Genomic DNA, 25,181 nt, shown 5'->3' on the forward strand with positions numbered 1-25,181 from the left:
ACGGAGACACTTACTATGTACAAATTAAAGTCACAGGTTTTCCTCTTCTGCTGCTGCTGAGTGCTCACTGAGTGTGAATTATTATGTGTAACTCCACAGGTGACTTATACCCTTGAAATGCCCTAAATTATTCTCTTTTAGCCTGCATCTAAATTTGAATTGTTAAGGGACTAATCAGCAATCATTCTGTAAGTCTTCTATAAATAGGGAAATTGGGAAGATAAGGATAGTTTGTTTAATCAAGAATCCTCTAATGTTTTCTCTCAAAGCTATGGCACAAAGCACCAAACCCTGATAGAACTAGCAAATGCTAACATCCACCAGAAGCACCAATACAAAGAAAGACAAAGCTTTAGGCTAAATTACAATTAGGTTACATTTCTTTTTGTACAATCAGAAACCATCAAAATAACCTTTCAAAACTGAGAAACAGGACTTTGTGCACATTTATTACTTCATTGTTAACTATGCTTATGAACAACCAAAGTCAATTTCAACTTAAAAATCTATTTTTTGTCCCTCCTAACGTCTGGATAAATCACTAAATGATTTTGAAATTGAATGATATAGTAACTAATTCAGCAAAATACCTCGGTACTAGTATCAGTGACGTTTGCATTATAGAGAAAAAGCATTTACGTTACATCTAGTGAAAGTTGCCAGATGACACACCGCTCGATTTCCAATAGGCACAGTGACAAATATAAAGTACCTGCCACCGGCTGAGCCAGATTTTTGGTTAGGAAATAAACTACTAAGTTTTATTATCTTCTCATGGGGGCTTTACCTAAAACCCTGGCAAAGAATCACAAATGCAGCATTTTAAATGTATTAAATAAAGCACATGTTTTTAGTGAACTCTACATTTAACAGAGGTACAAATAGGGCTATGGAATGAAAAACTAAAATATGGATTTTTACTCCAAAAAGAAGGGACAAGCCACATCTTATCCATCTCCCAAACAAATAAAACACCTGCTTCGGTTGAAATGTCAGCACATCCTTTCTCATTAGAAGGCATTTTGAAACATAGCAAGGGGTGGATCTCTGAGGATGCACCGGCACCTTATTAGCTCTCAGGGACTCCAACATACCTTCACAAAAGGCTCTTGGTCTGGTCTGGCGCAATAGAAAATCTGAATGTCCAAGGGCAACCTTCGGATTCTCATCCTGATGGGAGGGAGAACTGTCCGCTTGCTCTCTAATGAGAAACAGCGTTTTCCTCTGCCGCCACACACTGTTGCTTCCAGCCACGCTGAGCTACAACTGTTTTTGCTGTATCTAGTTTCCTGCATAATTGAGTTTCTGTTTCCCTCAGGAGAGGGTTCAACATTTCTACAGGAACACACCCAAATTAGGATTTAGAGCAAACACACATTTCCTGTCAGGCAGAGCTGTGAGGCTGTAAAATGACACTTTCACCTTTGAACCGGTAGTTTCCTAACTGCAACACAACTCCATTGGTTTGGGGTTTGGGGTTTTTTTTTTTTCCTTTATCTTCTTATACTTTCCTTCCTAATTGTCCTCTGGCTAAGCTAGCTCTTCTAGCCCTGCCTTTCCAGAGTTTTTTTCAGCACCTTCTCTAAAGCTAAATTTCCATTTTAAACTTTATGGATGTTGCCGGACATAGGTTTGAATCTCGAAGGAAGGATAAAAGGAGCCTTTACCCAAGGTAGGTTCATTATACTTACGCCAATGGCATTTTACTTCAATACCACATCATGTTTGTTAGATATGAGGAACTTAAAAGAATGGGAGAACATCTGGTTTATATGAGGCTGAGAAAAATGTTACTTTAGATTCAGTTTTTCAAAATAGCTGGCAAAGGAACATTTACCCTTAATGACTAATAAGCATGATGAGCCCACCTCTACTTCCCAGATCAGATGGCACGAGGGGTTGGAAAAAAATGTAGATTACCATTGGATCAATTTTCAGTGATCTTTCTGTGACCCTTCCACATCTAAAATGGTCTTAGGTACTGCTGAGGGGGTCAGAGTGCTATTGCATAGCTCATCCTAAGGGTTGGTTCTAATGAGAATTCTGGCAGATACTTAGTGACCAGACCCAGGTCAGCTAGAATTTATTTTCAATGCAAGAACCAAGACACAATCTGGGGCAGAATCACTTGGATTTTGTGCCAGTGAGACAGCATTCTCTCTTTAGTACCTGACACTTCACAACAGCTTGCGTTTACTGATTGCCTTCTCTGTGATGGCAAGTGCCAGTTACTTTGCCAGACTTGGGGACACAAAGCAGTCCTTAATCTCAAGTGAGTGAGGAGACAGCAGAGAGACATTTATTTTTATTTTTTTTTAAGATGTATTTATCTTAGAGAACATGATTGGGAGGGGCAGAGAAAGAGGGAGAAAGCCCCAAGCAGACTCCGTGCTGAGTGTGGGGCTCAATCTCACAACCCCAAGATCACGACCTGAGCTGAAACCAACAGTCTGATGCTTAACCAACTATACCACCCAGGTGTCCTAGAGACATTTATAAGTAAACGAATGCCACTCCACGTAATACAAATGCTAACAGTAGCAGCTCACAGGTGGGTGGGGCCACCCAGTGAGTTTTCAGCGAGGGTTTATATACAGAGGTGATGGGGCTTCAGTGTGAGAGCGGAAGGTGGGGTGTGGGGAGATGTCCAAGTGGAGGGCACAGGAGGAAAACAGCTGTGTTCTAGGTTCACTGTGGCTTGAGAACAGAAAGCAAGAGAAGTCGAGATGAAGCTGGGGAGGGACAGACGTGGAGAAAATAAAGAATAGTAATGCCATTAAGAAGTAATGCCATTCCAGAGGCCACTTTTTCTAAAACCCGGCTATTCTTCAAAATCATCTAGGAGCTTTTAAAAACACAGATTCTGACATTCCTCTCCCAGACCTACTGAATTAACGTCTTTAGTGGTGAAGGTCTAGGATTCAGTTAAAAAAAAAAAAAAAAGTTCACCAAGTGGTGGTTCCGATGATTGGCCAGTGCGTAATGATAGCTGTAGGCAATGGGGAGCCACTGAGTGTTGTTAAGCATGGGAGTATATGTTCACATGTGTTAATTAAGCAAGTAAAATAGCATAGAACATATATGAGAGCTTTAAATATGATGAAGGAAACATCAGAAATCATTAAACAGTGCTGGAAAAAATTGACTATTAAAAGTATTACCTACCGCGTATCAATAAATCAACTGCAGACTGAGTGGAGTTTAGATTGGTACTACAGGGCCACCCATACCTAAAAACACTACAGGGAAAAAAATACATAAACAAAAAACACAAGTAAAATTAAAAGGCAAATAGCCATCTAGAAAAAAATTGGTCAAAAATACAGGACGGGCGCCTGGGTGGCTGTCAGTTAAGCGACTGACTCTTGATTTCGGCTCAGGGTCATGAGATGGAGCCCCGTGTCAGGCTCCAGGCTAGCACAGAGTCGGCTTGTCCCTCTCCCTCCCCATGCTTGTTCTCTTTCTCTCTCTCTCTCAAATAAATGGATAAAATCTTCTAAAAATACAGGAAACAAAAATCAGTAAAACAAAAATTAGTATCTTTTAATCATAAAGAATGCAGTGTGATGAAACTATTTACATACATACATATATATTTTTTTCATTTATTCTATCCTCAACCAAGGAAATAAAAATTAAAATATATTGTTTCTCAGCTTCCAAATTAGCAAAATTTTTTGGAAAGGAGTAATAGTAGTAATACTTTCTGCTGGCATAAACACAGGAAGAGGGGTATTCCTCATATTGCTGGCAAGTTAAGTTGTCATATATAAAAAACAGGAGTCTTAAAAAAGTTAGTACCCCTATATCAGCTAACGTCACTTCTAGGAAACTAAGAGAATAGTAAGAGTTGCAGATTATCTCATCCTTGTGAAAAACTTGAACACAATGATTGCCAAAAATCAGGAAATGTTAAATAAATTATAATTGAGATTTTAAATATTATGCAACCCATTAAAATGAGGCTTAAAAATCTTTAAGATGATCCAATTCTCACAAGATGTTAGGTGAGAAAAGCCAGATACAAACCTATACATAAAGCATGAATGCATTTTACAAAAATAAAAAGCAAGACTCCCTACCCTTCTCCCCCGAGATAACATCCTAAAATAAAAGAGAAAAAAAGGAATTGAATAAAATGTACAAAAGTGTTAAGTGTGGTCACATATTATTTTTAAACGTTCCGCATTGTACTTTTCTGTAGTTTCCAAATTTCCTAAAATAAGCAGGTGTTCCTTATGTAAAATTAGGAAATAAAGCTTATTTAAAAACACTATGTATGGGAGAATGGCCTGGTGGTTGCGCTGAGACTGGAGGTGCCCTTGGAAGTCCAAGTGAAGGGTGGAGATAGGCTGACTGGGGCAGGCTTGGTGGAGGGAAGTAGAGGTCCCTGTACCATGTAAAATCACAATCAATAAGACTCTGACTAGATATGGTTAAGGAAAAGAAGCTAGGATGATATCTAGGTTTCTAGCTTGGGACACCACTAATTAAGATAGGAATATGTGAGAAGAAGCAAGTTTGGGGGCAAGATTCGTTTTTTTTTTTGGACATGCTGAGGATCAGACACCTGCTAGCTTCGGGGGGAGTGAAGGTGCCCTTCCCCACCCATAAAGGAGGAGCAGTGCCATTACAGTGGCTTGGCTTTAGGGCAGTGCTAGCATGCGAGCTTGCCCCTGCATGGGAGGGATCGCGGCCGGCATTCTTCTACTCACTGCACTTTTGGACTCTCTGCCATATGGCAAGAAAACAGAGATAAGGTGGCCTGACCAGTCCAGCCACCTGTCTCTCCAGTTATCCACAAGCACAAGGAGCTTGGAATAGGCCAACTAATTTCTTCCTCCTTCTCTATCCCTTCTTTTTTTCTTCCTCTTCCACTACAGATCTAGAGAGTATTCTCAGAGGAATTTGCCCTCTCTTTCATTCTCCTCAGCCTGAGAAGGCCTGGGGCCGACTGCCCAGGCCCATACCAGATCACCGAGCAGACCTTTCTCTCCCTGTGTACCTCTGTGGCTCCTTTTCCCCCGGTGCTGCTAAGTGTGGCCCCCCCGCCCCACACTGCCGGGGTTGTCAAGAGCTGAGATTCAAGGATGGGATTAGTGGAGAGAGGCAGAATAGCCCTTAAAGGGGGCTGCTTTGGCTCAAGATATTCAGGCCTCATCAGGCAAGGATTAAGTCCCCCAGGCAGTCTAACCCTTCTCTCTGGAACTCCATATTGGAGCAAGAGACCACAGTCTCAGTAAGAAAATGTACATTTCCTGGCTTTGCTTCACCTGTGGGGGCCTCTTGAGGAGAGCTGATGAGGTAAGGACAGGACTTGCTATTCCTGGGTGCCTTGGCCAGAATACCTGTATCACACCACCTCTGCCTCATGGACACTTCCAGCAGTGCCCGTGGGGCAGCTATGAGCTCTAGAGTAGCAGCTGGGGGAAGGAGGTATGTGGTGGGGGCAGATGGGGGCGGTCAGCAGCACAAGCCACAAGAGTTGATGAGCTCATCCAAGGAAGACGTAACAGATGAGAAGGGGGCCAAGGACAAACTCCTAGGGAACAGCATGAGAAAAGGAACCAGCGAAGTCGACTCGGAAAGACTGGCCAGAGACAGGAGCAAAAACTAGGAAAAAAAAAAAAACAGATTTGATAGAAAAAGCCAAGGGGGGAAGAGCCTCATAGGCTTAAATATCTTCAAACAGTGGTTTCAAACAAGAAGCTTTGTGAACTGTGGGGAGACACGTAAACAAGTAAACTGTTGGGCAGTACACGAGAGAGCTATGAACGATGAGCTGTGGGAGGACAGGAGGGGGAACGGACTGAGAGCGCCACAGCTGTGACAAATGAGCGGGTCCTTGAAGGATGGCAGGAGTTTGCCAGAGAGAGCTGCGTGTGTGTCCGCTGCACATTCAGGCCACGAGGGAGTGACAAAAAAGGAAGGGTGAGGGGGCACCTGGGTGGCTCAGTAGTTAAGCGTCTGCCTTCGGCTCAGGTCATGATCCCAGGGTCCTGGGATAGAGCCCCACATTGGGCTCCCTGCTCGGCGGGAAGCCTGCTTCTCCCTCTCCCACTCCCCCTGTTTGTGTTCCCTCTCTCGCTGTCTCTCTCTGTGTCAAATAAATAAACAAAATCTTAAAAAAAAAAAAAAAAAAAGGAAGAGTGAGTCCAAGCACATGTATAAAAGGACCTGGTATTCCAGAAAGGATCAGACCTAAGGGGCAGGCTTATTACCCTTGCTCATCCCAAACTGGCAAGGTTCCAGCCTTGGAAGGATCCCACTGCCCACTTGAATCTAAAACCAGGCTGGGAGTGCTGGAGAAAATCACCCCTCACTGACGCCTGGGGCCACTAGAAAAGTCCAGTGGCCCTCAAAACCAGACAGCCACCCCACGACAGTCTTCAGTTAGCGTTTTTCCTAGCCTCCGTAACTGCTATTTCCTACCTTCTCCATATTCCTCTAACTCCTCCTTCACTTCAGGAGATGCCCCTCCTTCCACTGCAAGGAAACCACTGGATGAAAAATGCCACAATTTACCACCACTGAAGCTGCATTTTATTTGCACACACTTTTTTCTTTTCTACTACCCAGCCACCTAAGACCAGTCCTATCCCTACCCCCACATTCCCTGCCCTTGCTCAGAGATTTGCTCTCCCGATCATTTCCTTCCTCATGCCCTTATCTTCTATACCTTCTACTCTGGCGTTCCTGCTGACCTCATCCAAAAGGTTAAAGTCTCTCTCATGAGAGGAAAAGCATTCTCCACCTCACTTCTTCCAGCTTACCATCTCATTTCTACTCTCCAGAACCAAATCTGAGTTGTTTGCCCACGTCTATTAGTTCCACTTACTTACCTCCCACTCATTCTTTGAACCCCTGGAATCTAAATTTTGAACTTACCACTTTAATGAAACTGCTTTTGTCAAAGTCACCAACTACCACCTCGGTTTTAAATCCAGAAAACATACCTCAGTTCTTATCTTCTGACTCCTCTGCAACGTAAGTCATTCTGACCATTATCCCCCTCTTGAAACATTCTCTTCCCTTGGCTTCTAAGACATGACTCTACTTCTGTTCTACCTCCTTCCCTGGCTGCTGCTTCTCAATCACCTTTGTAGTCTCTACTGCCTTTGGCCCCTTTAATGCAGTGTCCTTAAGAGTTCTGTTCTGAGCCCCATTCCCTTCCCACTGTACACACTCTCCTACGATGACCTCATCTACATTCATAACTTCAACTTTGCTAATGATTTCCAAAAGCGTATCTTCAGATCTTTCTCCTAAGTTTTATTCTCAGCTGTCTCTTGGACATTCCACAGACACCTCAAATTTAGATTAAAACCAGAATGCAGAGCATTTTCTACTAAATCTAATACTCTCGCTATTCTCCTATCTCAGTGAAGGGCAGGTAGCACTACCCTCCAGTTCCCACTCTGAAAACCAAGAAATCAATCTTGACATGTTCCTTACTTTCCACATATAATTACTCACAAAATCCTGTATATTCCACCTTCTAATTATCTTTCAAAAGCACTCAATTTTCTCCTTCCCCACTGCCACTCTCTCAGCAACCATTATCTCTCAACACTGATGACCAAAAGCGCCTCCTAAATGGGTCTTCGAGACTCAAGTGTTGTCCAACTCCAATCCTTGAACATCTGCCAGCAACAAAGAGCTGTCTGAGATGCATATGCATGTATACTTCTCCAGACTCAAAACAGTTCAATGCCTTCCCACTGCCTTTAGGAAGATACATATGGCTCATAGGTCCTTCGTGATGTATCCTTGCTTCCTTTCCCTGCTTCGTTTCTTGCCCCTCCTTCAGCTTTGCGCCCTATGGTCCAGCCACGTTGAACTTCTGTTAGTCTATCAAATGCCCCACTCTGTTTCTCCCCTGGGTCAGTCCCCTGCACAGACTTTCCTCTGGCCAGAACATGTCCCATGTCCCATTCCACCCCAACTGCCCAAAGTCCCCCTTCTGATCTTCGTTCAGATCACTCCTTCTGGGCAGCTCTCCCTGATCCCGCTGGCTCCATTCAGGGGCCTGGCTCCATGCTCCTATAGCACTTGGCACTTCACCCACAATGGCAATTATCTCAATTATACTGTAATGATTCATCCATACTAAATTCTGCTTATCTCATCCATCGTGCCCCTGACATGGGAAGGGCTTGGTAAGTGCTCAAAAATATTATGAAGGGCTTTCCAGGCCACATTAAGGAGCCTGAACTTCATCCTCTATATAAAGGGGACCCATTAGCAGTTTTTAAAAGAAAAAGCGAAATGACCTGGCAGTGCGGCATTTATCTGACACATATAACTAGCTCAGACAGAGGAATCAAGTTATTTTCCCCGATAACTTCAAAAGTGCACAGGAAATCTAACTTCTTGCCAGCGAAGAAGTTCGTGGTATCTGGACCCAAGAAGACTTTAATTACATGTTATAACTTAAGGACCATGACAGTCTAGCCCCTCTTGAGTGCTCACCTCCCAGCTCTTGGTGGTTGGCTCACTGAAGAAGTTGTCGATCATATTCAGTTCTTCCTTTTCCACCACCACAAAGCCTTGCTCTTTGGCATCTTTCCCATAGACGTCAGGAGACCACTGAACAAAGAACGTGTACAAGTGATCCACCCTGAAAAACACGTTCGTCATAGGAGTTAAACACCAAATCCACTTTCCTGGCAGGCACAGGTAAGGACTTGAGCGCTCACAACCATCTTTTCCCTGCTTGGCAAATCCATCTTACTAATTTCCCACTGTGAAGACGGTCTCTACCAGTGCAGTCCAAATCTGGAAAATAAGTCAAAAAGTGAAAGCAGAAGTCCACAGACACCGAGAACCTGTCTTTCAGTCTGAGGGAAAGATCAAGAGATGGGACATAAAATTGAAAAACACAATTAAGTATTTACACCAAATATATACTCCTCATTGGGTCTTCATTTATTGAGCACTTGTATTCAATGGGAAAAAAAAAGATTGATCTGGTCCTTTAGTTGGACAGGATAAACAATACTTCAATGGGGTTTTATGTAGTTGAAGCACTGTTACAATTTCAACAGAACACCTTTAATAACTACAAAGTAAATAATACTGGTTGTTGTTCTAATATTAGGAAGAGACCTAATCTTATTGATATGGGAATGTGGTTTGCTTCCTATTTCTCTGTTCTCTCATACATATTTAACATCTAAAGGTACTGTAGCATCTCTCCAGACTTAATCAATAGAGAGATGGCTGATTTCCAAGATTATTGCTCATTTTAAAAAGTTATAATTAGGTAAAAAATATTATAACAATGTTGCTACAGAGCTTGAATGTTTGTACCCACCCCCCAAAGTTCGTATGTTGAAACCTCACCAAAAATGTGATGGTATTTCAACGAAGGACCTTTGGGAAGTGCTTAGGTCATGAACCCTCATTATTGGGATTAGTGCCCATATAAAAGAATCCCTTTTCACCATGTGACACAGTAAAAGGACAGTCATCTCTGAACAAGGAAGTGGGGCTTTGCCAGACAAATCTGACAGCACCTTGATCTTAGACTTCCCAGCCTTTAGAACTGTGAGGAATACGTCTCTGTTGTTTATAAGCAAGCCACTCAGTCTATGGTATTCTGGTATAGCAGCCCAAATGGATGAAGACAAATATTAACAGAACTAAAACAAAAAAGAAATGTCCCCCACAATTCTGAAATCCCAATGGATCAAAAGGTTTTTAGGTTTCTATATTCCTATCTGTTCTTGTCCATATGTATACAATTTTCATTGTCATGAGGGCCAAGAGATAATCGTTTGTGATATGTACCATTAAATTATGCACCTCTGCCATGTTGCTAGTCTTTGTACTGATTCTTAATGGCTAATTTCATGAAAGTAATAGTCATGAATAGCCTGGATTCCTGTGTCCTCAGGATATTTAGCTTGTTCCCATTTCTTCAATTGTACAAATGTTACAGTGAACATCCTCAGGGTCTATGCCTTTCACCATCTTTTGAATTATTTCCTTGAGATTAGTTCCCAGAAAAGGGATTACTGGGCCAGAGGGCAGGATTTTATAGCTTGTGGTTCATCCTGCCAGGTTGCTTTTGAAAGGCCAACTCGTTTACTCTGACACCAGCCCTGCAGTTTGCATTAGAGCTTCTTAACACTCTTGCTTACTCTTTTTTAAAAAAAGAGTTTAATATATATTTAAGTTTTACCTGACTCACGTTACATTTCTTTGAGTGTGTGCTGAACAATTTTCGCATGTTTTCTTCCTGCTGCAGCTTTTCTTTCATGAATGGGCTCCTTGTGACTTTGTAGTCAGTGTTTTCCTTGTCAGTTTGTGGGAACTTTTTTTTTTTTTTTTTTTTTTAAAGATTTTATTTATTTATTTGAGAGAGAGAGAATGAGAGACAGAGAGCATGAGAGGGAGGAGGGTCAGAGGGAGAAGCAGACTCCCTGCCGAGCAGGGAGCCCGATGCGGGACTCGATCCCAGGATTCCAGGATCATGACCTGAGCCGAAGGCAGTCGCTTAACCAACTGAGCCACCCAGGCGCCCAGTTTGTGGGAACTTTTACAGAATGTAAACATGAACCACTATGAAGTGTATTTCAAAGCCCTCGTTTCCCTTTTATATTAATCATATCTTTCATAATATAGGATTATCAATTTTCATATACTTGAGAAGTGTTATTTCCTTGGAGATTACTCCTACTCCTTCAAAACGTGGAGAGCTGGATCCAAGATAAGGTGTGTATCAGTGTGTAAGATATGTTACCATTTCTATTTAAAAAAAAATCAGATATAGGGGCGCCTGGTGGCTCAGTCGTTAAGCGTCTGCCTTCGGCTCAGGTCATGATCCCAGGGTCCTGGGATCGAGCCCCGCATCGGGCTCCCTGCTCAGCGGGAAGCCTGCTTTTCCCTCTCCCGCTCCCCCTGCTTGTGTTCCCTCTCTCGCTGTGTCTCTCTCTGTCAAATAAAATCTTAAAAAAAAAAAGAAAAATCAGATATAGATATAACTGTGCATGGGTGTGATGGTTAATTTTATATGACAACAACTTAGCCATTTTTTGGTCAAACACTAGTCTAGATGTTGCTCTGAAGGTGTTTTTTTTAGATGTGATTAACATTTAAATCAACAAACTTTCAGTAAAGCAGATTACCCTCCATAATGTGGATGGGCCTTGTGCAATCAGTTGAAGACCTTAAGAGAAAAAGACTGACGTCTTCCTTAAAGCAAGAAGGAATTCTGTCTCTAGATAGCCTTCAGACCTGAGATTACATTATCAAAATCTCCCTGGGTCTCTAGCCTGCCAGCCTCCCCAGCAGATTGCAGACTGGCCAACTCCCACAACCATGTAAGCCAAATTCCTTAAAGCAAATCTGTCTATGTATATTTACATACACGTATCCTTTTGGTTCTGTTTCTCTGGAGATCCTTGACTAGTACAATGGACTCTTCTGAAAGGTTATATAAGAAACCGATCAAAATGGTTACCTCTGGGGAATGGAATGGGATGGAAGAATGACATGTTTTACATCATTTATATCTTTAAGTTATTTTAATTTTTGGAGTAGGCAGGACACTTTTATGATTCAAACATTAAAATTATATGTTAAAAAGTAAATAATGAGAAGTTTCCTCTCACTCACATCCCTGTCCACCAAATCCTGTGCCCATCCTTTTCCCTTATAGGTGACCACTTTATTCATTTCCTGTATATTTTTGTAGTGTTATATAAATAAATATAAATATATATTCTTTTTGTCTTCCATTTCTACAAAAGACAGTACTATTCTCTGTCTTGCTTTCTTCATTTAACAATATATCCTAGGTATCTTTCCACATCAATATGTAAATGGTTTCATCATCCTTTCTTTTGCAGCTACCAGTACTTTACTCCGTGGCTATACCAGAGCTTATGTAATCATCCTCTATAGACGGACACTTGGGTTGTTTCCAAGATTGTGCTGTTACGAACACTGCTGTGACGAATAACTTCGTATGTGAGTCACTTCACATGTGCACAGGTACAGTTGTAGGATATATTCCCAGAAGGGGGGCTGTGCTGTTAGAGGAGTATTTCCCTTATAACTTTGCTATATAAAAACCATTTGCCCTTTTTAGGAATGATATCATTGTTTGTCTTCCTATCCTAACAATGATATCACTGTTGCCTTCCTTGAATCTTTGAAGTATTTTTACCATGTAGCATAAAATTTCTCATTAAAAATTAACTTAGAAAAAATTAATCACCACTCCAGAGAGGTTTGATGAGTATACAATTCTAACTCTTTCAGTTTTCTAACACTTAAGATTTAGTCCATCTTAACTGTACTTTGTAATAGAGAACCAAACATGCTTCACTCTAACTCTTGGAAAAGAAGACATTTACTATGCGCATATCCACATTGAATAAAATGACTTCCTAATTATTTGCTAGCAAGCTTACCTGTGAGAAAGAGAAAAGCAGTCCCTGACACCTGGAGCTAGCCTGGCACTCATAGCTAGGCCCTCGTATTCTCCTGTTGAACCTAAACAACTTCACAAAACTTCAGCATCAGACAAGACTGCTCTATGACTATGATGAATGGTGACAAAAACAAGACCACTTTGAGGTCTATGTCATATCTGAATGCAAACAAAAACATGAACATTGTCCAGCCACAAAAATGACCAAACATCCTTCCAATTTGGCTAGTATGAATGACTATGCTTCTTTACTTATTATAGCATTAACCTCTCTACTCTTCCTCTCTAGTCTAGTTCCTCTCGGATAAGACTTATACCCAATCATAGCATGACCTCTGCTTCCTGATAGCATCTAATCTAGAACAAATTCCCACTTCCTTAAGTCCTTCCCTGTATCACCTAACACAAATCTAAATCCTATACCTCCTTTTTAGCACCCTCATTCTGAGATGGCCCGTGGTCCCATGGTATGCGTTCTCCCTTACAGCAATGAGTCAACTCAACTCATTCAACTTTAGGTGTGTTTCCGGAGGTCTCTAGCCAGAGGGCATTGTCTCCTTCAACAACATTCCCTGTGCACCCACTATGTGCCAGTGACCCTGCCCTCATGGAGATTACCTTCAGGAATATGACAGCTGATGGGGATACTGGGTATCATTTAATTCAGCTAACTCTCCTTAGATATAAGGGAATGGGGCTCTGAAGTCTACTATCAGCCTCACAGCCAGGACCAGATCTTCTGAGGTGACAACCAGGGTTCTTTCAACCACCTACAAAGCCCTCCCCTTATTCCACCTTGATTTCTAAATCGTTCCCCAGTTCACTTCCTGGTTATGACACTAGACACATTTTTATCACTTTTTGGACTTACTTTCCATGAAGGACTGCTCATGTATTCTCTAACAGTTTACCCTCATAGGGAAAGTCACTGTGTAAGCATGAACATTGAAGAAGCATCCCAAGAAATGCTAAAAGCTCATGCTGACACATAACCCTGTGCAAGACTATTAGGGAATGAGGAATGTGGTACAGATTTTACATTAGGGGCGCCTGGGTGGCTCAGCTGGTTAAGCATCTGCCTTTGGCTCAGGTCATGATCCCAGGGTCTTGGGATTGAGCCCAGTGTTGGGCTCCCTGCTCAGCAGGGAGTCTGCTTCTCCCTTTCCCTGATGCTCCTCCTCACCCCGCTCGTATCCTAATAAGTAAATAAAATCTTAAAAAAAAATAATTTTCATTCCTCCTTGGACATTAGAAGAAAATATAAATTGTGCAAACTGCAAGTCAATAAAGATTTTAAGGAGAGACCCTAACCTAGCAATTGCCAGTTACTTCTCTTTTCGGTGATGAAGACATTAAGTTGCTTGAGAAGACCATTTAAGCAGTCCTTTTTATTATGTGGATGTAAGATAAGTAGGATTTATTATTCTGGAGGGAGATATAATTAGACATGCCTTACTTGATGAAGACAACTTGCGCGTACAACCCATTGGGAGGGTGGATGGGTTAGAAGGTGGGAGAGAGGGAAGATCTGTATAAGGTCCAAAGGATTTCCTAGGAAGGAGGAATCCTGTGCCTAATACCCTCTCTTTTGAAGAGATTTTCAAGATTATTAGAGCACCTTTGATTAATTAAGGTGGTCTTAACAGAGATAAACCCATAGGAGAGGACAATACCCCTATCCTCACCCTACCCTTCTTGAAAAGAAACTCTTCAAGGCAGTGGAGGGAATGGTCTAGATTGATGACCTGGGATCCATACGAATGCCATGATTATTTTAGCAGGTCCATTTGGACAGAGTGTGCTGTTGGTAAAACTTAGACCAAACTATCTGCCACTCTGGGCATACCATGGGAGGGAATGGCTACATACTTCATATGTGTATGTATGAGTTTCTCAGGAGCTGTAACAAGTTGGGGCGGAGGGCAACAAGGTCAGTTTTAGCATAAAGCATTCTTGCTTGCCAGTGCCATTCTCTCTAGAAGAAATATCTCAGCCTGGGGCAGGAATCTGGGGTGACTTGGTAAGAGCGCCTCTTCTCCCCAACCTCTTCCCTTGGAACTGCTGGGTTTCCAGGGGGTGGTGAATTGAGCCTCTGGATTTGTTTGTTGCCAGAGCGAGTGTCCGATTCTGCAGCAGCCACGTGTCAAGAGCAGCCAGAGCTGGCCCTTTAACCTGGGTAAGCCCTGGGCGTCTTGGACCAGCCATAGAAAGAAGTACCGAGAAAGGAGGAAAGAGGTATTTTCAAAATATCACAGAAAAGAGGGTCAGAGTCGTAAACATTTTTAATATTAAACACAGAAGCGACCTTATGTTTTAAGCAATGCTGATGAACTATATCAGTGACCTTAAAAAGAAAAGATGTGCTTCCCCATTTTGAGGACCTTCAATGGTACAGTAACTCTAAGAGGCAAGTATTACTATGCCCAGCTTGAGGCGCAGCAAATTGAATGATGTGCCCAAACACCCCATCTCCGGAAATATTCCAGCCCATCTAAGCTGACTGCCTCTTCTTTTATGAATGCTGAACTCCAAGGAGGACGGTGTATTTTTGTACCTGTCCCCAGTCAGAGGTCTCAGAGTATAGGGCAACTACTTCCTTGGCTTTGGGTTTCATTAACGAAGATATTACTTAGATGCCCTAGGTGGCCCTTAAGGCACATGCTGCCCACCTGCTCTTCCTCCTCCTCCACCTTCCATCAGTAGGCTCACAGCACTGCCAAGACTGTGCTCCATGCTTGGGCGACATCACAGGGCAGCCGCCTCACCTCAGCCATGCCTCTGGGAATGGTTCTCCATCGGCTGCAACACGCAAGACAGAAGCCCTGAATGGCCTCCCTCCTGTCTCAGGTGGTAAGCTCTACCTCTGCCGCCAACAAAGTCCCCCCAACCTTGGGAAGCCTCAGGTAAGTTGAGATGAGAAACCTCAAAAGTACGTTCCACAAACAGGGCATCCTGATGGGAAATGTTCATGTCTCTTCTCTCAGATATTCAGAGCACGAGCACACCCCGATTATTTCCCTCAACAATAGCCTCCCACATAAAATCTCCTTCTTTCACGTAGACCGAGTCCTCATACTATCCTCTGACGGCAAACCAAAAGGAATGAAGAATTAACATGGCCTGTTTCACAAGAGAAAATTAAAGTTCATTTGGAACCAATCTGATTACTTAACTCTTAGGCCTCTGGAGACCGAATGGAAGGAATTGACGTCCCCCTTTCCAGCTCCACTTCTGCACAATTCTCCAGCCTTTGTTTATTTTAACTATTTAACTGGGGGGAGCAAGGAAGAGGATATGACTTCATCTTTTTTCCTTCTAGATTAGAGTGACTGTAATTTAAGTTTATTTAACCTAATTCTTGGAATGGTTCTTTTTGGCTAACTGGGTTTTCCTGGTCATTAGTTCCCAGAAGTCAACCCTGCCCTCTGGAAACAGGCCTCAAAGTCCCCTCCTTGTCCTTCTGCCTCCCCTTCACCCATCCCTTCCGCCTTTCTGTACCACCTCTACTCTCACCTTGACCCCCACTCCCCCTCTTTCCCCAGCCATTAGCCCCTCCTGGATTCACACACTTCAGGCCAATCTTTCCATCTCAACCTCACTGTCGCCCCCTAGAGGTGCACCTTTGATCCTCCTACTACACCTGCCCTTCCGAACACCTCACAGAAATAATCATCTTGCGGACTCCTCCTCCCTTGGGATGATGGATGTTGCTGGGTTTTCTTATTTGTGCTTAAGGATCACTACAAATCAAAGGCACCTAACATCAGCTAAGAAAACCCTCCCTCATGGGGCTCCCTACTCACCTCTAACTCACTTCCTTTACTACTCCTAGCAGTGGCTATTCCAGACCTCTGCTTTTGCAAGCTCTCTCTCCTACCCGCCTTCCTCTCTGAACATTCTCCATTGTACCATCCTAATAATGCACTCCTCTTCACTGTCCCTCTTAGCATCCTTCTCTTTGGAAGAAGGAACTTTTCTTTTACCCATTTTAACCCTCTTGTCTGTATTTTCGACAGTCCTAATGCTTGGTGAAATTTCCTCCATTATTTCCACCCCACCTCTCCATGCCTTTATTCCCTTCATCTTAATCCACGAACCCACTTGCATTTCCCCATCCTTAAACATAAAAGCCTCTGGATTTTGTTTCTCCCTAAAGCTCCCTTCCCATACCTCATCTTCCCTTCAGAACATACTGTTAACATTTGGGTTAGCGTATCTTCCAACTTCTTTTCATTCCTGAATTCTTCCATTCTGATTGTATTAACCTTTTAGTATATGCCCTTTGTTAAACCTGCCTCAGACACTATCTGGATGGAGGCAGAGTTTTTAACTTTGTTCCCTCCCCTCCTTACTTCAGTGAAACTGATTTTCTTACAAGTGACCTATTGTCAAACTCGACGGAATCTCAGGCATCATTTGTCTTGACTTCTGAAAGCCTGTTGATGGTTTTTTGAAACCCACTCAGTAACTCACCCTGTTTCTGATGAGTCACTGGGTTTCTCTGGCCTCAGCTGTCTCAGGATACCGCCGACCCAGCCAACCCAGCTGCCAGTCATTACTGCCACACTGGCGGCTGTCCTGAGCAGTGGGTGTGGTAAACACGTGAGCAGGGAATGAGGTCAAGCGCTGGGTCCTAGGAAAGCTAGTAGTAAGGAGGAAACAGTAGAAGTGGTCCTGGAAGGAAGCCAAGAAGAGACAACAGGAAGGCAGAAGTGATCTTACAAAATGCAAATCTGATCACTTTCACCCAGCTGTGTAAAATCCTTCCAATGTCTCCCTGGAGGTTTTAGGGTAAATTCAAACTCCTTGGGGGTGCCTGAGAGCTTGGTTTTGTGCCCGTCTCCAAAATGTGCTCTTTGTTCCAGCAATATGCTCTTGTACCTTGGCTCCAACATCCATTCTCATGCCTCTTTTCTTTATTATTATTATTATTATTTATTTTATTTATTTATTTTTTCTTTTTTAAGAAGGGTGACAACAAGGGTAAGCCTGGAGGAGAATCATCTCAGGCTGGGGTCAGGGAAGCCAGGGCTCATAGTTACTTACTCTGCCTGTTGAGGGAGGGGAAAGAGGCAGTTACAGGAGGAAGGGAGGAGATGGCATTCTCCCGCAGGGAACATGTGCAAAAAGACATGGCACGCAAGAGCAGGGCAATGCTAGGAGGAGGGCAGAGTGGACACGGTCGAGAGAAAGAAGGGCAATGCAGTTGGGTCACCGGCGCCCTCTGCCAGAGGGTTCTGTGATGAGGACAGGGCCACTGAGATGCAGGGGACCCAGGCCCTGCCCTAGAGCGCTCAGGTAGAAGGAAGCAAACAAAAAATCCAGACACAGTTCCAACAACACAGCGACAGAAGCCAGTGGGCATCTGAGCTGGGAGGTGTGCAGAGTGGGAATTCCTGAGGGGTGCAATGAAAGAGCAAGACTAAGTCTTTGCCTCACAGGATGGCAGGAAAGGAGAAAGAGCGAGCCAGAGGGGCTGTGTCACCGGGTGGGTCACAGAGAGTCCTGAGCACAAGATAAACTGCTTGGACCTTATCCTGCCGCTACTGTTTCCCAAAGTGTAGCAGGGACGGCGCTAGTGACGTCAAAGGGAACACAGAGGACCATATTTTAATAGCTACGTATTTACTTAAGATTGGCTAAGTAAATAAAAATGGATCGAAGTCCTCTAAAGACAACTACTAAGTAAACAGCGGTACAGACGGCACGCAGATATGGGGACACTGGGGAGGAAGTGGGTGAACGAGTGAAGCACCACCGTGAGCACTGTGGACACACCAGCCAGGGCTTTTGCAGGAAGCGGCCTGGCCAGGTCTCTGGTTTAGAAAGATCGCTGTGGAGCCAAGTACAGAAGGGCAGGGAAAGATAGGACTAGAAACAAAGGCTGTACCAGAATAAAGGCTACGCCAGTGATCCAGCCAAGAGCTGATCAAGGCCACAGCCCCACACGTGGCAGCGGACACGGGGAACAGCTCGCCATACATACTCCTCCAGGTACCAAACTAGGGCCAACCCATCCCGCAACAGTCGATACCAACACCTGGCGCTCGGGCTTTGTTTAGGGTTTCTAATTACCAACGTGGGCTTAATCAGATTTCTTCATAAACTTCAAAGGTCTTTATTGTCAACACAAGGCTCCTTTAGGGATCCACCCCAAAGGAGACATCATATTCAAGTTACAAATCCCTGTTTAGCAGATAAAGTTGTCCTCTATGGAAGAGAAATCCGAAGAAGGTCAATGATACCAGTTTGTGAAGGGCATCAGCCTTACCTCAGGGGCAACAAAGCGTTAAGAAAAGGAACAGCAATAGGAGCAGCACAGATAACTTTCATTAAGTGCATGGTCAAGTTCATTTTTTCCTCATAATAACCCCAGGAGGTACCCACTATAGGTATCATTTCTGTTTAATGGAAGAAGAGCAACGCTTACACAGATTACCTTGACCAACACCACACAGTAGGTTAGGGGTGGACCCGGGATCAACCTCAGGTCAGTTCATGGTCTCAATGAATATGCTTCACCCTTTTCTTTATGATTAGCCCCACGGACAAAACCGTAGGGTTGAGGAGCATCTGGGTGTCTCAGTCGGTTAAGCGTCAGACTCCTGATTTTGGCTCAGATCATGATCTCAGGGTCGTGAGACTGAGCCTGCATCGGACTCCATGCTCAGCAGGGAGTCTGCTTGTGTGTCTCTCTCTCTCTCTCACTCCGTCTGCCCTCCCCACCTCTAAAATAAATAAATCAATCTTAAAAAAAACCTGTAGGGTTGAGGGATATAAAACCTGATGAAAAATCTGAGTTGATGCTTGGAGTAAAACATTACTATTCATACTTTAAGTATATGGGCTTTAGGCACAATTACAATCTATTTTCTCAAAATTAGCTACGGTGGGATTTTGTTTACTGTTACCTTTTTTCTTTCTTCTTCTTTTCTTTTTTTAACATAGTTGTGAGGTCAAGTGAAAAAGCACACATGTCTAAGGTAAAGACCTGAACTGGTCCCATTTGTTACTAGCTGGGGGCTTTGGGAAAGTTCCTTAATCTCTCTGAGCTTCTAAAATGAAGAAGGTAAGAAAACCTAGCTCCTCATATAGGTGTCTGGAGCATTAAATGTTTAAGGAAGTTCTATCTACCTTCAGATAGACCTTTTACAAAGTCTCTTCCATTTGATTATCTAAAATCTTGCTACCATATACACCAACAAACTGGACCAAAATGACCCCGAAGCAGTTAGGCATTCTTGTCTTATCAAGGGTCACTTCACTGTTAGGAAAAGAAATTGGGGCTACACACAGCAAGATATAACCCCCAACCATCCACGATTTAAAAATTATAAGCAGGAACCATCAAACAATTTAACAGCTATTATATTAGAAGCATACTTTAGAGTACATTATGGCACAGAGAATGGGAAATAATAAGACAAGGAAAGAGATGAAGAGAATAAGAATGTGACCCAGGGAGTAAGGAAATATATGTATATGCAGTCCCCCCATTCGTTGTATTGTTGATTATAAATTAAAGATATTCCAGTGCACTTCAATCTAAAACATCCCCAGGCTCCATTCTGAATACAGCCACAGAAGCCCAACAAGGCAAAGCACTCTGGACCCCAGAGGTTGTTACTAGAAAACTACCACCTCTTAAAACCCACCTCAGTGGCCTGACCCAAGGTCCTTATATGAATAAGGTCATTTTCTTTGCCCTGTAAGGTCCCTTTCAGATTCAATATTCTACAACTTTAAATGAAACCAACAGTTAGTAATGCCCTGCTGTAATGCCCATTGTTAAAAGGTCTTAGTGTGTTTATAAAAAGAAAATTTATTTATAAAATACCAACTAAGTATGCTTCTTTGTCCTGGTTCATCAAAAATAATAGGACAGTTCTTTTGAGAATCATTGATCAGAACAATAACTACAGTTATAAAAAGGATCACTTACAAATAAGTAAAAACTAGACGTTTCTATTAATATCAATGCTGGAGCATTGAATAGGCTGGCAGCCCATACACAGCCTTGGACTCAGCATCTGTACTTTGTTAATTAAACAGTGGCTAATACTTAAAAATTGGGGAGATTTGACACACATAATCCATATTTCAACTTCTTTTGAAAAAGATGGGAAGATCAAGCAACACCAGGCTCACGTCCCCCCATAGCAGCATTCAGCTATGAGACACGGAGGCACACAGGTACTCGGCAGCTGTTCCCTAGGGCAGGTAATTAACACTGGCCCCCCAAGCTTCCCTCCCTCCATTCCTCCATCTGGCTCCTGCAGGCATGTAGGCTTGCAATAATTACTGTTTCTGCATACTTACTCCCAAACAGTGTGCGCAGCACCCATTGGCATTAACTATTCTGCAGTGGGAACAGGCCACGAGCTACGCTCCGAAGTGCTGTTTTCACTCCTCCAGCAGAAAGCACAGCCACCACAGTGAAGAGCTCCTATGAAGGGGGTTATTTTTTCATGAACTTGGATCTGGCTACAGAGTCACTGATTAACTCAAGATATTTGCCAAAGCTGGTTACTGAAATTACTGAAGGGTGGCTGCCTAATAGTGCTTCTGGAAGGTGATGATGAATTTCTAGAACTTTAAGTTAATGAGACAAAAGGTAAGGTGACCAGAAAAAGAATGAGAGGAAGCAGTATCACTTCAAAACATTTTAAAGCATTATTTTAAAGCACTAAAAAAAATATTGATATCAGTGACTAATAATCCTATGACTTATATTTGTTCAGCAGTTTTCCAGAACTTAAACTTGTGTTAAATACAAAGAAAGATCATTCCTTTAGGGATTATTTTGGAGACCTTTTTTTTTTTTCTTTCATAGTAACACTTTTACCTGAAATCATCACAATAAGAATATAGTATGATATGTGTTATACTTGAAAATCACTGGGCTTGTATTCTGAAATATATCTAGTTTGGCTACGTAGGGCCTAAACTGTTCTAGAAAGTACAGTACTTTAAAGTTGAAGACTATTTTAAACACTATGGTCTTACTGGCACTGACAGTTATTAAAGATTTCAATTTAGCCCTGACCCTGCTAAAAGCAAGATGACTTTTGATCAGAAAATGCAGCACTAACTATGGTTAAAGATTTCATGCTAGAAAACTAGGTTAGTTTTTGATTCCTTTAATTTGTCCTTTTTTCTCCAAGGAAAATGCTCTTGAGAGCACTTTGCTTAGTCTCCATGGTGGTCTTTATGATTTGGACATTTTTCCATTGTAAATCTAGTTTAATAAGAGAATCAGTTTTCTTTTTTATAATTTTTACTTGTTACTGCAAAAGTAATGGCTGCAAACTAAACGCATGCTCAACATATAATGGCAAAGAAAGATACATTTAAGTAAAAGCAGTTTACTTTTGAAAACGAGAAGAAGATACACAGATAGTTAAAAGATCCTGACCAGGATCTGCCATCAACCAGTCACTCCTAACAATACAAGATAATAGCTTACATACCCACAATTATCAGATATAGACAGATCCACACATACTATCATTACATTAATTGATACATAGAAAAAAGGCCAAAAGTCTACAAAACTAAAAATAAATTGTAGTTAGCTTGGTGTAACAAATTTGAGCTTTCTTTTCCTTTTTGCTTTTCTGTATTTTTCTAAATATTATATAAAGTCTGTGCATTATTTTAGTTATAAGGAATAAGGTATTTAAATATTTTTATCTATGAGACTATAGGCTAATTTATTCATGCCTCCATCCAATTAACATTTAGGAGTATATTACGTATTAGGTCCTATGCTGTTTTTAGGACACAATATAAGACACAGCGTCAAAAGCCCCAAGTAGTCCACATCTGTAGAACAGTGTAGGAAGGACTATGACAGAGGTGGGGGTACCTTACATCTAAACCAGACAGGGAACATTTCTTAGAGGAGACATTTGAATTAATAAATGTATGTAGGTGAGGTGGGTAATGGGGCTGGGCATGGGGAGGGAAGGCTGGTCATCCCAAGGAAGCCAGTCAATTAGTCACTTATTATTATTATTGAAGCCAGTCAATAAGTCTGATTCACCTTTCCTACCACTGAAACATGGCCAGGTGTCCACAGAAGGGTCAGAATGGGAGCTAGAGATCCTAGTGATAGTAAGTGGATAGAATAAGCTGGATGTGGTAACGGACCAATGTGGGAAGATGCCTGAAAAGCAAGATTCTGTCCACATTCTGGCTTTGGGGACTGGTGGTATCAGTTACCGTGGTGGAGAAAACAGGAGGCAGGAGTTGTGGGGACACTGTCAGGGACAAAAGAAGAACTAAGAACCCCAGTGTAGGGTATGATCTGCCTTGAGTTTGTTTGATCCATGGATGATCCAAATATTGAGACCTATCGGTATATACGTGTTTGGGGCTCAGTAGAAAGTTCTACACTGAAGATAGCTGGACACGATTGGCATATAAGAAAGAATTAATTAGGTGCAGGCAATTGTATATATAGTGAGAAACAGAAAGGGTCATTTAAGGGGTAACATTTAATGAGGAAACAAGAAGGAAAGACTGGGAAGGAATGATAGAAGGATAGAGGGTGTCAAAGAAATGGATGATGGTCAATGGTATCAAATGCTACAGAATGTTAGGGTAAAATAAGAACACAATAATCTCCCTTTGTTTATCATAAAATGGAGGACACCTCCCAGATTCTAGAATTCCATTCCAAATCCGAAGCTGCAGGATGTTCAGGGAAGGACCTGGGTACTCTCTATGTTTAAAGGCTCCTAGATGGTTTCATTACAAAGCTAAGTTTGGCACCCACCCATCTAAGCCATGGATTCTTTGTTAACTCTATATGCTTTCATCTCTATGAGACAGAACATACTCCTTCTCAGGCTTTAGTCCTCAATATTTCTGAATTTAGAAACTAAGATTGCTCCTGTCAGAGGAAAAGATGCCAGACTTCAATTCCTCCCCTGCCCCCTCAGTGCCTCTGTGTCTGTGGGTTGTTCACCCATGAAGTGTAGGTTGAGAAAAGACGGTTACTGCCAGTCTGGGGAAGAGATCATTGTGGAGGCACTATTTTGGGAAACAAAGGATCCGCACAGCTAGAGAAGAGAGGGGAACCACCCGAGTTCAGGAATACAGTATTTTTAAAAGGTGCCAAGCTAGAAAGGTCCTAGGCCTCGCAGGCAAAACCCATAAAATGACCAATCTTAGTAAAGTCACAGATTCAGGCAAATGAAGAAAAAGTGAGGAAGGTAGGCGAGTACATAAAGAGTTTTAACAAATGAACATGGGGTTTAGACTTTAAATCTGAAGGCTTAGGATATTTTTTGTGGCAATGTGACACAATCAAAAGACCTTTTGAGAAGATTATTTTGGCTATAAGGTAACAAAATAGATTTTAAGGGGAGGAACTAGAGAATAGGGAGCCACAGTTTAGGTTCAAGCACTGTGTTCACGGAAGACTCATGTAAAATAAAGTAACTGGATCTTGTGAGACGAGCTTCAGAGCAAGGAATATTGTAGTGTTCTGTTTGTTTGGGACCAGATAACCACCGTAGCACATAAAAGTTCATTCTAATAATAAGCCAATGCTAGAACCAGCCTGCAACTAAGTTAACCTACCTAATATTAAAGAAAGGACACTTTAGTCAAGCTCTTTATTTCTATACAATGTTCTCATTAGACCACCTCAGTTCAATTAATGAGCACCCACGAAGTATCATCCATAAAATATCAGTCACTTCCTCTCCTCATAATTAGTGAAACACATCTAGTCAGATGGAGAGCACTTCGGCAAGGCCCAAGGATATGAATTCTTTTGGGGATGCTGCAAATTTTCATTCCCTCGCTCGTCAAGAAAAAACCTTGAATGTTTGCAGTATCTCCCATCCCTGTTTCAGTGATTTGTCAGCCTAAATAAAGGGTATAATTAAGGCAGTTTCAGCTGCCTGCTCTAGTATCTATTTAGGAGAATGGGATTTGAAATCAAATGGATTTGATATTTGCCAGTTTGAGCAAGGTGTTGAAAACCAGTACGTCCCACTTTCCTCGTTTGTAAAATGAGGAATAACACTACATGCCTCACAAAACTCTCATGACTTTTAAGTGAGCTAACCATCCAGAGTACCATGCCAGGAAAGGGTTAAGGGGGGCATGGACTGAGCACTCTGCCTGCCCTCTTAGCCCTCTCTCACTTAGAGCTGGGGAAACTGAATGTTGAGCTCGTAATTTCTTTGATATTCCCCCCTTAAGAGTGGCAATCCTGCTTTGGATGATGAAGGTATCAATGGAGCATCATTTAAAAGTATGTGTTCAACCAGAATAATCTGATGCACTTTATAAAGTTGTGATTCAGGCACCAGAATTCTATCAGGCTCCAAAGAAGCTTAGACTCATGGTTTAAAAATGAATACAACTTCAGACAGATGGCACATCATGAAAAGCTCAGTACGGGTGGCTTTCAAGCTTCACTCTAAATATTCCAAAGCTAAGAGTGAACACTTTTGAAAATGAGAAGAAGATACACAGATAGTTAAAAGATCCCGACCAGGATCTGCCATCAACCAGTCACTCCTAACAATACAATATAATAGCTTTGATGACCAAAAGATTACATATATGGTCTTTGTATGTGTGGCTGCTACTTCTAGAAATGTGAAAAGGGGAAATAAATCCCAAATTCTATGTACTATAGTAAAGACTTTAAGACTGACAGAAATCAGACTAATGTAGTATATATATATATATATATATATATATATATATATATATA

At 42.1% G+C, this 25,181-nt stretch overlaps 1 protein-coding gene across 9 annotated transcripts in view; it reads right to left on the minus strand.

Annotated features, from left to right (window-relative positions):
* Positions 1 to 25,181, minus strand: part of NCOA7 (nuclear receptor coactivator 7) — a 153,797-nt gene that overhangs the window by 10,442 nt on the left and 118,174 nt on the right. For 8 of the 9 annotated variants that reach the window (XM_032407933.1, XM_032407932.1, XM_032407934.1 and 5 more), the window contains one exon: positions 8,473 to 8,620. In XM_032407933.1, the coding sequence (XP_032263824.1) occupies positions 8,473 to 8,620 (148 nt within the window). Of the gene's footprint in view, positions 1 to 1,094; positions 2,295 to 8,472; positions 8,621 to 25,181 lie in introns of those variants that run through there. The other variant, XM_032407938.1, reaches the window with a different exon arrangement.

Source organism: Phoca vitulina, unplaced genomic scaffold (assembly GCF_004348235.1).
Source record: "Phoca vitulina isolate PV1807 unplaced genomic scaffold, GSC_HSeal_1.0 scaffold9, whole genome shotgun sequence".
Lineage (NCBI taxonomy): Eukaryota > Metazoa > Chordata > Mammalia > Carnivora > Phocidae > Phoca > Phoca vitulina.